Source organism: Tachyglossus aculeatus, chromosome 21 (genome assembly GCF_015852505.1).
Source record: "Tachyglossus aculeatus isolate mTacAcu1 chromosome 21, mTacAcu1.pri, whole genome shotgun sequence".
Lineage (NCBI taxonomy): Eukaryota > Metazoa > Chordata > Mammalia > Monotremata > Tachyglossidae > Tachyglossus > Tachyglossus aculeatus.
The window spans coordinates 20049026-20065882 of NC_052086.1; the positions used below are offsets into that span (position 1 = coordinate 20049026).

Sequence of the window (16857 nt, forward strand, 5' to 3'; positions counted from 1 at the left end):
GCCACTGTGAAACTGAAGCTGCTCTGGGAGTTTGCGAAATGAGCTGTCCCGAGGGGCTGAGGACGGGCCTGACGCCTTGGAGGTGGACAGGTGAAGAGAGGGACCAAAGCTCATCTAAGCAGCGTGGCTCAGTGGAAAGAGCGTGGGCTTTGGAGTCAGAGGTCATGGGTTCAAATCCCGGCTCCGCCAATTGTCAGCTATGTGACTTTGGGCAAGTCACTTCACTTCTCTGGGCCTCAGTTCCCTCATCTGGAAAATGGGGATTAAGACTGTGAGCCCCCCGTGGGACAACCGGATCACTTTGTAACCTCCCCAGCGCTTAGAACAGTGCTTTACACATAGTAAGCGCTTAATAAATGCCATCATTAAGCTTCACCTGAAGCAGTGTGGCTTAGTGGCAAGAGCCCGGGCTTGGGAGTCAGAGGTCATTGGTTCTAATCCCGGCTCCGCCACTTGTCAGCTGTGTGACTTTGGGCAAGCCACTTAACTTCTCTGTGCCTCGGTTCCCTCATCTGGAAAATGAGGATTAAGACTGTGAGCCCCACGAGGGACAGCCTGATTACCTTGTATCTCCTCCAGTGCTTAGAACAGCTCTTGGCACATAGTAAGTGTTTAACAAATGCCATCAGTATTATTCTTATTATTATTGTCCATCATCTCCAAGCTACTCCTGGTGTGCTTTACGACTTTCACCCCTCGCTCAGGTACTATTTGCCCTCTGAGTAAAGAGCAAGGGGGGGATGAGGCGCTGGGGAGCTTCCCTGGCAGGAGAAAAGGATTAGCATCAGGAAACGGTCAAAGGAAAGGACAGCCAGGCCCTGACGGTTTGGTAGGAAAGAACTCAGAGAGGGTGACACATATTGCTAAAGGGTAGTGTGGAAGCAGCATGGCTCAGTGGAAAGAGCATGGGCTTTGGAGTCAGAGGTCATGGGTTCAAATCCCGGCACTTGTCAGCTGTGTGAGTTTGGGCACTTCACTTCTCTGGGCCTCAGTTACCTCATCTGTAAAATGGGGATTAAGACTGTGAGCCCCCCGTGGGACAACCTGATCACCTTGTAACCTCCCCGGCGCTTAGAACAGTGCTTTGCACGTAGTAAGCGCTTAATAAATGCCGTCATTATCATTATTAGTGTGGGAAGATCAGGGCATGAGCTGAGGCAAGATTGCCAGAGTCCTTAAGTGACCACTTGGGGGCAGCACGCACACATGTACACGTACGCACGCTAAACTCCACAACATTCATTCAATCCTATTTATTGAACGCTTACTGTGTGCAGGGCACTGTACTAAGCGCTTGGGAGAGTACAATATAACAACAAACAGGCAAACATTCCCTGCCCACAACAACAGGGACAGCTGATGCTTGTGTGGCCTCTCTCATTCATTCATTCAATCGTATTTATTGAGCGCTTACTGTGTGCAGAGCACTGTACTATGCGCTTGGGAAGTACAAGTTGGCAACATATAGAGACGGTCCCTACCCAGCAGTGGGCTCACAGTCTAGAAGGGGGAGACAGAGAATTAAACAAAACATATTAACAAAATAAAATAAGTAGAATAAATATGTACAAGTAAAATAAATAGAGTAATAAATACGTATAAACATATATACACATATACAGGTGCTGTGGGGAAGGGAAGGAGGTAAGGCGGGGGGGGGTGGAGGGGGGAGGAGGGGGAGAGGAAGGAGTAGGCTCAGTCTGGCAAGGCCTCCTGGAGGAGGTGAGCTCTCAGCAGGGCCCTGAAGGGAGGAAGAGAGCTAGCTTGGCGGATGGGCAGAGGGAGGGCATTCCAGGCCCGGGGGGGGACGTGGGCCGGGGGTCGATGGCGGGACAGGCAAGAACGAGGCCTAACGGTGAGGAGATTAGCAGCAGAGGAGCGGAAGGTGCGGGCTGGGCTGGAGAAGGAGAGAAGGGAGGTGAGGTAGGAGGGGGCGAGGTGATGGACAGCCTTGAAGCCCAGGGTGAGGAGGTTCTGCCTGATGCACAGATTGATTGGTAGCCACTGGAGATTTTTGAGGAGGGGAGTAACATGCCCACAGTGTTTCTGGACAAAGACAATCCCGGCAGCGGCATGAAGTATGGATTGAAGTGGGGAGAGACAGGACGATGGGAGATTAGAGAGGAGGCTGATACAGTAATCCAGATGGGATAGGATGAGAGCTTGAATGAGCAGGGTAGCGGTTTGGATGGAGAGGAAAGGGCAGATCTTGGCGATGTTGTGGAGCTGAGATCGGCAGGTTTTGGTGACGGCTTGGATGTGCGGGGTGAATGAGAGAGCGGAGTCGAGGATGACACCAAGGTTGCGGGCTTGTGAGACGGGAAGGATGGTAGTGCCGTCAACAGAGATGGGAAAGTCAGGGAGAGGACAAGGTTTGGGAGGGAAGACAAGGAGCTCAGTCTTCGACATGTTGAGCTTTAGGTGGCGGGCGGACATCCAGATGGAGATGTCCTGAAGGCAGGAGGAGATGCAAGCCTGGAGGGAGGGAGAGAGAGCAGGGGCAGAGATGTAGATTTGGGTGTCATCTCTCTTCTTTATACCCTCAATCAAGACATAGAAATGCGATCGCAAATAATAATAATAATAAAATGGTATTTGTTAAGCACTTACTATGTGCCAAGCACTGTTCTAAGCACTGCGGGGGATACAAGGTAACCAGGTTGTCCCACGTGGGGCTCACAGTCTTACACCCCATTTTACAGATGAGGTAACTGAGGCCCAGAGAAGTAAAGTGACTTGCCCTGTCATGCAGCTGGCAAGTGGAGGAGCCAGGATTAGAACCCATGACCTCTGATTCCTGAGCCCGGGCTCTTTCCACTGAGCCATGCTGCTTCTCTTGCCGGGCAAAGCTGCCCGGTATTGAAGCAGATAGAGAAATCAACCGCTTTATACCTACCCACCCTCAGTTGCCTTTCAGGTAACTGCAATCTCTTGGTCTTATCCGATACCTTCCCATTTTATTTTATTCTTTTCTGCATTTTGGTGAGGCACATCAGGTGTCACTATCCACCTTTTACTGATGGAAAAATGTGGGCCCTCCTCAGGTGAGTCACACAGCGAGGCAATGACTGCGCTTAACCAGAAAACCCAAATTCTGGCTCCCAGCCGCAGGTCCTGCTCCTTCCTTCACATTCACTTCCCTGGAGACCAACTTTGGCCCTGCTTCTAAATGGCAACCTAAGAGCAGGGACCAGAGTTGTTTGCCTGATGACTTACAGGATTACCTAGTTTCCCAGAAGTGGAACTGGCAAAACTGAATGGGTGAAAAGGGATTTAACCTGGTCAATTTTTCCAGGAACCCCTGGGAAAAAAATGCCCTGCCTCTCACTTTCCCCTCATCTCTCCTCATCCCTCCTCTCACCCCATCTCCCCATCTTTCTCCTCCCCTTTCCAAGGACGCTGTTCTGAGCTGGTCATTGGCCTTTGGTGTTGAGCTCCTGACTCAGAGGACTGGCAGCACAAACATTGCAGCAGGGAAACAACTTGGAAGAGATTCCTCCTTGGAGTTACTCAGTCCCCAAAAAAGGGGCAAGAAAGGAAGGGAGAGAATGAGGGAAATGCTCCTTAAAAAAAACCCAAATGCCAAATGGAGAAAAATATGGAAGGGCAAGGAAATGAAGACCCATAGGGAAATGGCGAGCAGGGAGAGGGGGAAGAGGTGGGGAAACTGAACACTAGCACCCATCATCATCAATTGTATTTATTGAGCGCTTACTATGTGCAGAGCACTGTACTAAGCGCTTGGGAAGTACAAATTGGCAACATATAGAGACAGTCCCTACCCAATAGTGGGCTCACAGTGGCAGAGAACAAACTGAACTGCATTTTCCAGCTCTAATTCTCACTAAGTGGTGAGAAATTCCACATCCCACCATGATATCTCAAATATGAAACTGCCCTTCTTCCCTCTTGTGCTGAGAGGAGCAGAGTTGACAGTTGCAGTTTACTAACAGGTCCCAGATTCCGTAAAATGGATCTAGCTGTCATGCCGCCTCTTCCCATCACTTTCAAAATCTGGGTCAGATCTAGCCCTGAGGTTGTGGGGTAGGGTGGTGGTAAACTGGTGGCTAGGTCTTTCCCGGGGCTTGATGCACTCCTGGTCCAACCTACAATGGTCTTTAAGCTCTGGATGAGCCCCAGAGCCAGCCCAGCCAGAATACCAGCATAGAGCCAGTGGGCTGATCCGATCCAAACCTTCAGCACAAAGTCTTGGTTATATCAATTTCTGCGGGGAGGGAGTTGGAGGGGAATGCGGCGATGATACCGCCTTTCTGGCAGCTGGAACAGTTGCTGTAAAACCATAACTGCTACGGAGGCCTCATCAGCAGAGTAGATTCCAGGAGTGGAAAAGATACCTCCTTCCCCTCCCCACAGCACATGTATATATGTATATATGTTTGTACATATTTATTCTATTTATTTTATTTTGTTAATATGTTTTGTTTTGTTGTCTGTCTCCCCCTTCTAGATTGTGAACCTGCTGTTGGGTAAGGATTGTCTCTATATGTTGCCAACTTGTACTTCCCAAGCGCTTAGTACAGTGCTCTGCACACAGTAAACGCTCAATAAATACGATTGAATGAATGAATGAATAGGCAGTTTCCTGGGCCGCTATTTTGGAGGAGTTGATGTTGGATAGCGGGAGCCAACCATCTTCTCTGCCTCTCTCGCCAACAACCCTGACAGGGGACCCTCACTACAGGACTCTAGTTCTGGAACTGGGAAAATTGGCATTTTGCCTCTCCGTTTTTAATTCATTCTCATCTGTGAAATTATCGTGCTCGTCTTCTCCAGATTTGCTGGTTGATTTTGATCTCCTTCCTGTCCGAGGTCCTTGAAGAGGTTGTGTCCACTCGCTGCCTTCATTTCCTCTCCAATGGCTCTCTCCTTGACCCCCTTCACTCCACTGAAACCACACTCTCCAAGTGCTAATACCAATGATAAAAATAATTTTTATCAAGCGCTTACTATGTGCTAAATATGGTGCTAAGCACAGAGGGTAGATTCAGGCTAACCCAATCAGACACGGTCCTTTTCTCACATCAAGGTAGGGGGAGAGCAGATATCATCCCCATTTTACAGTTGAGGAAACTGTGGCTGAGAGGTTAAGTGACTTGCCCAAGGACACAAAGCGGGTATCTAGACCTCCTGACTTACAACCCCAAGCTCTTTCCATGTGATTATGCTACCCTGGTGATAGCTGCCACTTTTTTGTGCAGCTGATCAATGAATACTATTGATTGGCTGCCTGAATGGGGAGACTTTTATGAGCACAGAGTATTCTCAGATCTTTATCCCTCTTCTCCATCTTCTCCTGCTCAGCCTCCTCCACTATTATCTAAAACAATATTTGTCGAGAGGGCATAATGTAGATATAGATAGTATCCCGAATTCTATAGCTGGTCCTGAGGTTTGAGTTTTGCCTGAAACCTACAGTCAATTTCTACCTCTACAAAAGGAAACAGATTTAAACAAAGCCATGTTCATCCCACCCTCTGCCCCTCTGCACAATGTGGATGCCTAATAAATGCTGTCGACTGAAAAAGGACTGTAGTAATAACAATAATGATGGTATTTCTTAAGCGCTTACTATGTGCCAAGCAATCAATCATATTTATTGAGCACTTACTGTGTGCAGAGCACTGTGCTAAGTGCTTGGGAAGTGCAAGTGGGCAACATATAGCACTGTTCTAAGTGCTGGGTTAAATACAAGGTAATCAGGTTGCCCCACGTGGGGCTCAGAGTCTTAATCCCCATTTTGCAGATGAGGTAACTGAGGCACAGAGAAGTTAAGTGGCTTGCCCAAAGTCACACAGCTGATAAGTGGCAGAGCTGGGATTAATAATAATAATAATAAAGGCATTTATTAAGTGCTTACTATGTGCAAAGCACTGTTCTAAGCACTGGGGAAGTTACAAGGTGAGCAGGTTGTCCCACGGGGGGGCTCACAGTTTTAGTCCCCATTTTACAGATGGGGTAACTGAGGCCTAGAGAAGTTAAGTGACATGCCCAAAGTCACACAGCTGGCAAGTGGCGGAGCCTGGATTTGAACCCATGACCTCTGACTCCAAAGCCCGGGCTCTTTCCACTGAGCCACGCTGAGAACCCATAACCTCACAACCTCTGACTCCGAAGCCCATGCTCTTGCCACTGACACACTGCTTCTCTTAGTAGAAAGCTGGACTCATTGAGATCAAGTAGAGGTCAGAGAAGCAAACTTTCGGAGAGCCAGAATACAATAGGAACGGCTCTCTCAGTTGGCTGTGTGTCCATGTTTCATCTGACAGAACCGGTCAATGGGAGAACTGAGGTCCAAATCAACAGATTCCAGCGGTGAAACTAAGAATAAAGAACATTTGGAAAAGTGCTCACCACAACATTCCTTGTAAACTGCACTACTTCAGGAAGATCTTCCTTAGCTCTGTGTGAGAAGGCAGAAGTAGCTGAGAGGTGTTTTCTAGCCTTGGCCGCTTCACACATTCCCAGCGACACTTGGACTTTGAGAGCCTTGTTGCCTGCTCTTACGTGTTCCCTGAGGAATGGACACCACTCGAGTTAGGTTTAACTTGTCTTGCTTCTCAGAAGTTATGCTCGCTCTTTTGCCCCGGGGTTGGGTAATATTTGGGAATGTGGTGATGGGGTTTGGGGAGTGGGAGCTAGGGGGGAAACTAGATGGCTTACACAGGTCCCTCTACTTCTCTAATTCTAGAGAAACAGCTATAATACCCAAGGACCGTTTCCCAACTCTGGACTTCTGGATTTCTACTCTTTGGTAGTTAATTAGGGGCACCCTAAATCACACTGTTCAAATTTGTTATTAAATTGATGTCTTTGGTAGCTTGGATATGTCTTCAAACCAGAGGTCAACTCTACTAATGTGTATACACATGTCATCATCATCATCAATCGTATTTATTGAGTGCTTACTATGTGCAGAGCACTGTACTAAGCGCTTGGGAAGTACAAATTGGCAACATATAGAGACAGTCCCTACCCAACAGTGGGCTCACAGTCTAAAATGTCCAGGGACCTTGAGGCTGGCTGCATCAAGATAATAGTTTTACCATAACGATACTTGGCCAGATTTTAGCTTCTTTCTTATGAGGTGCCGTGAGGGCTTAGATCATCATCATCATCATCATCAATCGTATTTATTGAGCGCTTACTATGTGCAGAGCACTGTACTAAGCATTTGGGAAGTACAAATTGGCAACATATAGAGACAGTCCCTGCCCAACAGTGGGCTCACAGTCTAAAAGGGGGAGACAGAGAACAAAACCAAACACACTAACAAAATAAATAGAATAGATAAGTACAAGTAAAATAAATAAATAAATAAATAGAGTAATAAATATGTACAGACATATATACATATATACAGGTGCTGTGGGGAAGGGAAGGAGGTAAGAAGGGGGGGATGGAGAGGGGGACGAGGGGGAGAGATGTGTTATCCCGCCAATCCTCACCCCAGCCACATGAATCAAGGCTTGCACGGGGATGGCCAGGTCCATTTTCAGAAAGGGAAATTCAGCTATGAAGGGGAAGTAACTGTGCCTTAAACAAGGGGTTTTCTTTTAAGGCTGGAGACTCTACTACTTCTGGGAAGACGGCTGGCTAGAGATCCGAACTTGAGAGTTCTCTGGGTCCTGTTAGAACATAGGTGTTTAAGGAAGAAAATGTTGGCTTGCAGGATTCGGCTTTTTGGATCAAAAAGACAAATCAGGGGATTTATAAGGATCAGACTCCCGTGTTACTTAGAAGGATTAGTATCCGTGAGGGGAGATTAACATTCAACAACCACAACTTGCTGGTTTCTGTACAGTAAAATAGAATGCACAGCAGTTGTAACTAGTACCTTCCAATTCATTCATTCGATCGTATTTATTGAGTGCTTACTGTGTGCAGAGCACTGTACTAAGCACCTGGGAAGTACAAGTTGGCAACATATAGAGACGGTCCCTACCCAACAGTGGGCTCACAGTCTAGAAGGGGAAGACAGAACAAAACAAAACATATTAACAAAATAAAATAAATAGAATAAATATGTACAAATAAAATAAATAAAAAACAGAGTAATAAATACATTCATTCATTCATTCATTCAATCATATTTATTGAGCACTTACTGTGTGCAGAGCACTGTACTAAGCACTTGGGAAGTACAAGTTGGCAACATATAGAGACGGTCCCTACCCAACAGTGGGCTCACAGTCTAGACGGGGGAGACAGAGAACAAAACAAAACATATTAGCAAAATAAAATAAATAGAATAAATATGTACAAATAAAATAAATAAAGGAATAGAGTAATAAATATGTACAAACATATATACATATATACAGGTGCTGTGGGGAGGGGAAGGAGGTAAGGCGGGGGGGATGGAGAGAGGGAGGAGGGGGAGAGGAAGGAGGGGGCTCAGTCAGGGAAGGCCTCCTGGAGGAGGTGAGCTCTCCGTAGGGCCTTGAAGGGAAGGCTTAGCCTTCCAAGGCTAAGAAATGCTGTTTCTCTCATGGAAAAAAAGGATGAATGTAATTTACCATCTCTCTTCTAAAGCTTTTCAGCCCGTGACTCTTTTTACCTAATTCATTTATACAATATATTGTGAGCTAGGTAGGTGATATTCTGATTGTGCAGATGGGGAAACTGAGGCCTGGAAAACTATAAATGGTCTGCTGAAGATTCCAACGTTAGTGGCAAAATGAGACCAGGATGCTAAATCTCCTTAAATTTCCCTAATTTTCCCGTCTAGTCCTCCTTCTACCACACCTCCTTTAATACTGCAACATGAGTTTGAGGTCTCAGAGAGTATCTCACTGTGGACATGGGGATAAGCGTTGAAGTAAAACAGATAATCCTCTAGAAAGGAGGGCTGTAAAATTGTTTATTTTTGACACTCCCCTATGCAGCTTTCTCTGTCCTGGGAAGTTATTTTACTTCTGAATTTCCACTGTGCTGCTAAGAACACACAGTAACCGCTAAACAAATACCATCATTATCATTATTGTAGAGAGAAATTACCCTATCATAGGCAGCCTCCAAAAGCCCCACTTTCTGGTGCTGGTTGACTTCAAAGCTCAACTTAAATCACAACTCCTCCAGGAAACCTTCCCTGACTCCTTCTCATCTCTCCACGCTATTTCCCCCCTACTGCATCACCAGTGCGCTCAGGTACTCACCTTCCATCCCCACAGCAATTAATGTACACATCTTAAAACTAGTTACTTCCCCAGTCTGTAATTTATGTTTGTGTCCGACTTCCTCATTACCTTGTCAACTCCTTGAGGGCAGTAATTGTATCTATTGACTGTATTGTACTCCCTCAAAGCCTAATATTATTCTTTGCACAGAATAAGCACTCAATAAATACTACTGATTGATTGGAGTTGGATGGGATGGGCCAAGATCTGTGGAACATTATCCAGCATCTTTTGAGGCTTCGAGGTTGCTGTTTCCAGTCACAAAAGTCAGAAAGGGTCACCGGATCATTGCCCGACTCTCCTTCAGTTTCCAGATCTTCTGAAATGTTGATGCTGATACTAGGAGATTTCCAGGCAAGGGCCCGTGTCCCATCACTTAATGCATCTGCTCCTCCCCACAGGGAGTGGGGAATGAGAGGTTCCTAAAAGGGAAAGGGGTCTGACCAAGCTGACTTCTCCTCGTGTGGCCAGTAGCTGTGGGATTGAGTCCTGAAGTGCAGGTTTTATTTTAATAAATGTCAGTTTCATATCTTCTGTGTTTATGCTTGCATCTTTGGTTTGGCTCATACTCATTTTATCTACATTTTGGCACAGTGCTCTGAGTTGGCTAGTTTTATGCTTTATGGATTCTGGGGTTGTGGTTTCAGTTCAGTGGGTTTTCTGCATAGGTGTCTTTGCTTCCAGGACAGTCAGACTCTGGATTTCTGACCCCCTTGGTCATGTCCTCCCTCTGGCCTGGGGAACCCCCCCCCCCCCCCCAGCCCTCTCTATATTTGACAGTCCACCACTCTTCTCATCTTCAAAAGACTCCTAAAATCCCATCTCCTCCAAGAGGCCTTCCCTGGTTGAGCCCTCATTTCCCCTCCCGGCCCTCTCCTCTGTGTTGACTACACACTTGGCTGTGTACCCCTTAAGCACTCCGGTATTCATTGCAGCTCTCCACCCCCCCCCCCCATCTTACCTCCTTCCCTTCCCCACAGCACCTGTATATATGTATATATGTTTGTACATATCTATTACTCTATTTATTTATTCATTTATTTTACTTGTACATATCTATTCTATTTATTTTATTTTGTTAGTATGTTTGGTTTTGTTCTCTGTCTCCCCCTTTTAGACTGTGAGCCCACTGTTGGGTAGGGACTGTCTCTATATGTTGCCAATCTGTACTTCCCAAGCACTTAGTACAGTGCTCTGCACATAGTAAGCGCTCAATAAATACGATTGATGATGATGATGATGATGATGGCAGCTCCACACAGCACTTATGTACATATTGTTGTACTCTACTATATCCCCTATCTGTAACTTTTTCTATAGCCTGTCTCCGATTGCAGTCTGTAAACTCTTTGGGATTGTGTCTACCAACTGTGTTGAATTCTACTTTCCCAAGTGCTTAGTACAGTGCTCTGACCACAGTAAGCATTCAATAAATATAATGGTTTGATCGATGATTGATTTACCCAACAAGGATTTTTGACTCACGAGTTACACTTGGAAGCAGGGAGATCTGTGACTTGCCAGCCAGTGGTTTTGGACAATTTGACGATTTTTTTTGAAGCGTTTCTGGAGTCTTCATTTTCTACACTTGGGTATTTATTTATAACCATCCTTTGTCCCTGTGTACATTGTGTGTGTGGTTGAACATTCAATTTATTTATTTTGATTCCACAGCTAGTAAACATGTCTGCCTGCTCCCCCATTAGGGTGTACTCTCCTAGGGGGCTGGAGTGTCTTGGGCTCCTGTTGTAATTTCTCAAGTGCTTAGTACAGTGTTTTGTTTGTGTTCTCCCTAGGCATGCATAGTTCTTGGGGTGTTTATCTGGGTTTAGGCACATGAGCTGTTTGAAGTGGAGGGAAGGCATGTAAGAGTGTTACGGCTTTTGGTCCTAACCCAAGAGTCAGAGTAGTTTAGTTAGTATGAGCAGTGAGAAAAGTGTTCAGCTTTCATCTCCGTGGTCACACGCTAATACCCGGTATTTCGGGAGTGACTGAGTTAGTCGGGAGAGCTGGCGGGGGCTGCCCCAACAGCTCCGTCTTCCCTCACCACTGTGATGATTCATAGCAGTGTGGCTTAGTGGATAGAACATGGGCCTAGGCGTCAGAAGGGCTTGGGTTGTAATCCCGGCTCTGCCACATATCTGCTATGTGACCTTGGGCAAGTCACGTCACTTCTCTGGGCCTTGGTTACCTCATCTGCAAAATGGGGATTAAGACTGTGGGCCCCATGTGGAACAGGGACTGTGTCCAACTCGATTTGTTTGCGTCCACCCCAGGTCTGTGTGGGACACAGACTAATAATAATGATAATAATAATAATAATATTTGTTAAGCCCTTACTATGTGCCAGGCACTGTATTAATTGCTGGGGTGGATATAAGCAAATCAAATCGGACCCAATTCCTGTCCCACGTGGGGCTCTCAGTCTCACAGATGAGGTAACTGAGGCCCAGAGAAGTGAGGTGACTTGCCCAAGATCACACAGCAGGCAAGTGGTGGAGCTGGAATTGGGAACCCACCCCCTCACCACCCCCCCCCCAGACTGTGAGCTCGTTGTGGGCAGGGATTGTCACTGTTTAATGTTCTATTGTACTTTCCCAAGTGCTTGTATTGCACTTTCCCAACTCTGCCAATTGTCAGCTGTGTGACCTTGGGCAAGTCACTTAACTTCTCTGTGCCTCAGTTCCCTCATCTGGAAAATGGGGATTAAGACTGCGAGCCCCACGTGGGACAACCTGATCACCTTGTATCCCCACAGCGCTTAGAACAGTGCTTTGCACATAGTAAGCACTTAACAAATACCATCATTATTATTATTAGTAGTAGTACAATGCTCCGCACACAGTAAGCGCAGCGTGGCTCAGCGGAAAGAGCCCGGGCTTGGGAGCCAGAGGTCATGGGTTCTAATCCCGGCTCCGCCACTTGTCAGCTGCGTGACTTTGGGCAAGTCACCTCATTTCTCTGTGCCTCAGTGACCTCATCTGTAAAATGGGGTTTGAGACTGTGAGCCCCATGTGGGACAACCTGATCACCTTGCATTCCCCCCAGCACTTAGAACAGTGCTTGGCACATAGTAAGAACTTAACAAATGCCATCATTGTGATTATTATTAATAACAAATAGGACTGACTGACTGACTGACTGAGTGAATGATTGAATAGTTTCTCCTTGCCCTCCTCTTCTTCCCCTCCTCTTCCGTTCCCAGCCAGAAGGTCCCTGGCTTCCGCCTCAGCCGCCCAGGGACCTCCCGCTCGGTCCCCTCGGCCCCCTTGTCAACCTTGGCCCCCTCATCCCTTCTCGACCGGCTTGGCCCCCTCATCCACCATGGCCGGCTCGGCCCTCTCATCCACCTCGGCCCCCTCATCCCTTCTTAGCCAGTTCGGCCCCCTCGTCTCCCTCATCAACCTCGCCCCCCCCCCCCCCATCAACCTCGGCCCCCTCATCTCTTCTTGGCTGACTCGGCCCCCCCGTCTCCCTCATCAACCTCGGCCCCCTCATCCCTTCTTGGCTGGCTCGGCCCCCTCGTCTCTGTCATCAACCTCCTCCTCCTCATCCCCTTCGGCCCTGCTCGGCCCCCTCATCCTGCTCGTCTGCCTCACCAACCTTGGTCCCCTCACCCCTCTCATTCCTCTCGGCTGGCTTGTTCCCCTCATGCCTCTTGGCTGGCTCGTTCCCCTCATGACCCTTGGCTGGCTCGTCCCCCTAGGCCCGCTGGGCCCCGTCATCGCCCTCGGCCCCTTCATCGCCCTTGGCCTGCTTGGCCTCCTCAATCTCCTCGCCCCGTCATCAACTCTCATCCCCCTCAGCCAGCTCGTCTCCCTCATCAACCTTGGTCCCCTCATCCCTCTTATTCCCCTCGGCCGGCTCGGGTCCCTCATCCTCTCTAGGCCAGCTTGGCCCCCTCGTCCCCCTCATTCTCCTCGCCCCCGTCATCCACCTCATGGCCCTTGGCCGGCTTGACGCCTTCAATCTCCTCGTCCCGTCATCAACCCTCGTCCCCCTCAGCCGGCTCGTCTCCCTCATCAACCTTGGTCCCCTCATCCCTCTCATTCCCCTCGGCCGGCTCGGGTCCCTCATCCTCTCTAGGCCGGCTCGGGCCCCCTCGTCCCCCTCAGGGGGAATGAGGGCATTCTCCTCGCCGCCGTCATCAACCTCATCGCCCTGGGCCGGCTCGACGCCCTCAAGCTCCTCGCCCCCGTCATCAACCTTCGTCCCCCTCAGCCGGCTCGTCTTCCTCATCAAGCTCGGTCCCCTCCTCCCTCTCATTCCCCTCGGTCCCCTCCTCCCCCTCATGCCCCTCGGCCGGCTCATCCCCTCAGGCCCGCTGGGCCCCTTCATCGCCCTCGGCCCCCTCATGGCCCTCGGCCGGCTCGGCCCCCTCAATCTCCTCGCTCCCGTCACCAACCCTCGTCCCCCTCGGCCGGCTCGTCTCCCTCATCAACCTCGGTCCCCTCATCCCTCTCATTCCCCTCGTCCGGCTCGTTGCCCTCTCGTCCCCCTCATGCCCCTCGGCCGGCTCGTCCCCCTAGGGCCGCTGGGCCCCTTCATCGCCCTCGGCCCCCTCATCGCCCTTCCCTCCATCTCCTCGTCCCCCTCAGCCGTCTCCCTGCCCCGCCCTCCCTCGCTCCCTCGCTCCCTCCCTCCCTCCCGCCGGGGCCTGGGCGTGGCCTCGGGGGGTTTGTGTGCCTCCCGCCCCGCCGGCCGCCGTCAGGCCCTCGGGGGCGGGGCCGGGGGGCGGGGCCTGGGCGCTCACGTGACCCGCCTCTCCCTCCCCCCCCCGCCCCCCGCCCATCCCGCCCGGCCTCCTCGGGCCGGGGCCGGCGCTGGCAGCGGGAGCCTATGGGGAAGGCGGCCGCTCCCTGCAGCAGCAGCAGCAGCAGCAGCGGCGGCATTGACGGCGGCATTGGTGCCCCCCGCGGGCTCGCGTCTCTTTGCACCGCCGTGCCGTGCCTGTCGTGCCCCGTGGCGGCGGCGGCGGCGGCGGCGGGCATGAACCCCCCATCGGGGGTCGTCCCCCCGGGGGTCGCGGGCTCGGCCGGCCCCGACGCCTACAGGGGCTGGCTCTTCAAATGGACCAACTACCTCAAGGGCTACCAGCGACGATGGTTCGTGCTCAGCAACGGCCTCCTCTCCTACTACAGGTACCCGGGGACCGGACCGGACCGGACCGGACGGCGACCCCTGCTGGCCGCGGGGGGGGGGGTCGGCCTGGGGGCGGGCGGCTGGCGGAGGGGCAGCTCGGGACGGCGCCCCCTGCTGGCGGCGGGGCAGCCCCGGACGGCGCCCCCTATTGGGGCGGGGCAGCTCGGGACGGCGCCCCTTGCTGGTGGCGGGGAGTCGGGACGGCGCCCCCTGCTGGCGGCGGGGAGTCGGGACGGCGCCCCCTGCTGGCGGCGGGGAGTCGGGACGGCGCCCCCTGCTGGCGGCGGGGAGTCGGGACGGCGCCCCCTGCTGGCGGCGGGGAGTCGGGACGGCGCCCCCTGCTGGCGGCGGGGCAGCTCGGGACGGCGCCCCCTGCTGGCGGCGGGGAGTCGGGACGGCGCCCCCTGCTGGCGGCGGGGCAGCTCGGGACGGCGCCCCCTGCTGGCGGCGGGGAGTCGGGACGGCGCCCCCTGCTGGCGGCCGGACAGCTCGGGACGGCGCCCTCTGTTGGCGGCCGGACAGCTCGGGACGGCGCCCCCTGTTGGCGGCCGGACAGCTCGGGACGGCGCCCCCTGCTGGCGGCGGGGAGTCGTGACGGCGCCCCCTGCTGACGGCGGGGCAGCTCGGGATGGCGACCCCTGCTGGCGGCGGGGCATCCCGGGACGGCGCCCCCTGCTGATGGTGGGACAGCCCGGGACGGCGCCCCCTGCCGACGGTGGGGCAGCCCGGGACGGCGCCCCCTGCTGACAGTGGGACCCTCTGGCAGGGAGTGGGACGGTGCCCCCTGCTGGCGGTGGGGCAGCCCCGGACGGCGCCCCCTGCTGACGGTGGGGCAGCCCCGGACGGCGCCCCCTGCTGGCGGTGGGGCCCTCTGGCAGGAAGTGGGACGGCGCCCCCTGCTGGTGGTGGGACCCTCTGGCAAGGAGTGGGATGGCGCCCCCTGTTGGTGGTGGGACCCTCTGGCAAGGAGTGGGATGGCGCCCCCTGTTGGTGGTGGGACCCTCTGGCAAGGAGTGGGACGGCGCCCCCTGTTGGTGGTGGGACCCTCTGACAGGGAGTGGGATGGCGCCCCCTGCTGGGGGCGGAGCAGCCCGGGACGGCCCCCCCTGCTGACGGTGGGGCAGCCCGGGACAGCGCCCCCTGCTGACGGTGGGGCAGCCCGGGACGGCGCCCCCTGCTGACGGTGGGGCAGCCCGGGACGGCGCCCCCTGCTGACGGTGGGGCAGCCCGGGACGGCGCCCCCTGCTGGTGGTGGGGCCCTCCATTTATTTATTCTACTTGTACGTATCTGTTCTATTTATTTTATTTTGTTAATATGTTTTGTTTTGTTTTGTGTCTCTCACTTCTAGACTGTGAGCCCACTGTCGGGTAGGGACTGTCTCTATATGTTGCCAACTTGTACTTCCCAAGCGCTGAGTACAGTGCTCTGCACACAGTAAGTGCTCAATAAATACGATTGATTGTTTGAGTCGGGATGGCGCCCCCTGCTGGCGGTGGGGCAACCCGCGGTGGTGCCCCCTGCTGGTGGTGAGGCCCGCTGGCAGGGAGTCGGGACAGCGCCCCCTATCGGTGTCGGGGGGTCGGGGACGGGGTGCCTTCCCGCCTTAGTCAGGGCCCCATCTTCATCCCATCTTGGCTTAAAAGCAAGGCAGGTTGTTATAATAATAATGCTAAGAATTATGGTATCTGTTAAGCGCTTACTATATGCCAAGCACTGTCCTAAGCGCTGGGGTAGATGCAGGGTAATCAGGTTGTCCCATGTGGGACTCACACTTTTAATCTCCATTTTACAGATGAGGTAACTGAGGCACAGAGAAGTGAAACGACTTGCCCCAGGTCACACAGGAGACAAGTGGCGGAGCGGGATTAGAACCCAGGTCCTCCGACTCCCAAGCCTGTGCTGTTGCCATTAAGCCACGCTGTACTTGTGGTATTCTGTTAAGCGCTTATTGTGTGCCAGGCACCGTACTAAGCACTGGGATGGATGCAGGCAAATTGGTTAGGACACAATCCCTGTCCCATGTAGGGCTCACAGTCTCCATCCCCATTTTTACAGATGAGGGAACTGAGGCAAAGAGAGGTGAAGTGACTTGACCCAAGTCACCCAGCAGATTAGAACCCGTGACCTTCTGACTCCCAAGCCAGGGGTCCAGCCACTCGCCGGGTCTTCCGCGGCCCCGACCGCTGTGGGCATCCGAGGGCCAGGAAAGATGGTCACCCACTCGCTCGCGCCGGGCCTGACCGGCAGCACATTGAGGGGCGAAAGGAGCACGGGCACATCCTGGAACTGGGCACCAAACTTTGTGGGCCTTGAGGTCGCGGTCCCCGCAGTGGACCTCTCCCTGACCCTTTCCCTGTCTCTGAGGAACCTTTATGTGAGAATATCACCCCCACTGCTTCCCCAAAAGGACTGGGGGAAAACAACCGTACTCCTGTTCTACTTCGGGTATCTGCATTCATTCATTCAGTTGTATTTATTGAGCGCTTACTGTGTGCAGAGCACTGCACTAAGCGCTTG

The 16857-nt window shown here is 52.3% G+C and overlaps 1 protein-coding gene across 4 annotated transcripts in view; it reads left to right on the plus strand.

The window, feature by feature from the left end:
* Window positions 1–14177: 14177 nt before the first annotated feature.
* OSBP2 (oxysterol binding protein 2) overlaps window positions 14178–16857 on the plus strand; it is a 319886-nt gene continuing 317206 nt past the window's right edge. For all 4 annotated transcript variants that reach the window (XM_038762589.1, XM_038762590.1, XM_038762597.1 and 1 more), the window contains exon 1: window positions 14178–14338. In XM_038762589.1, coding sequence (XP_038618517.1) covers window positions 14187–14338 — 152 coding nt within the window. In that variant the 5' untranslated portion in view covers window positions 14178–14186. The remainder of the gene's footprint in view (window positions 14339–16857) is intronic.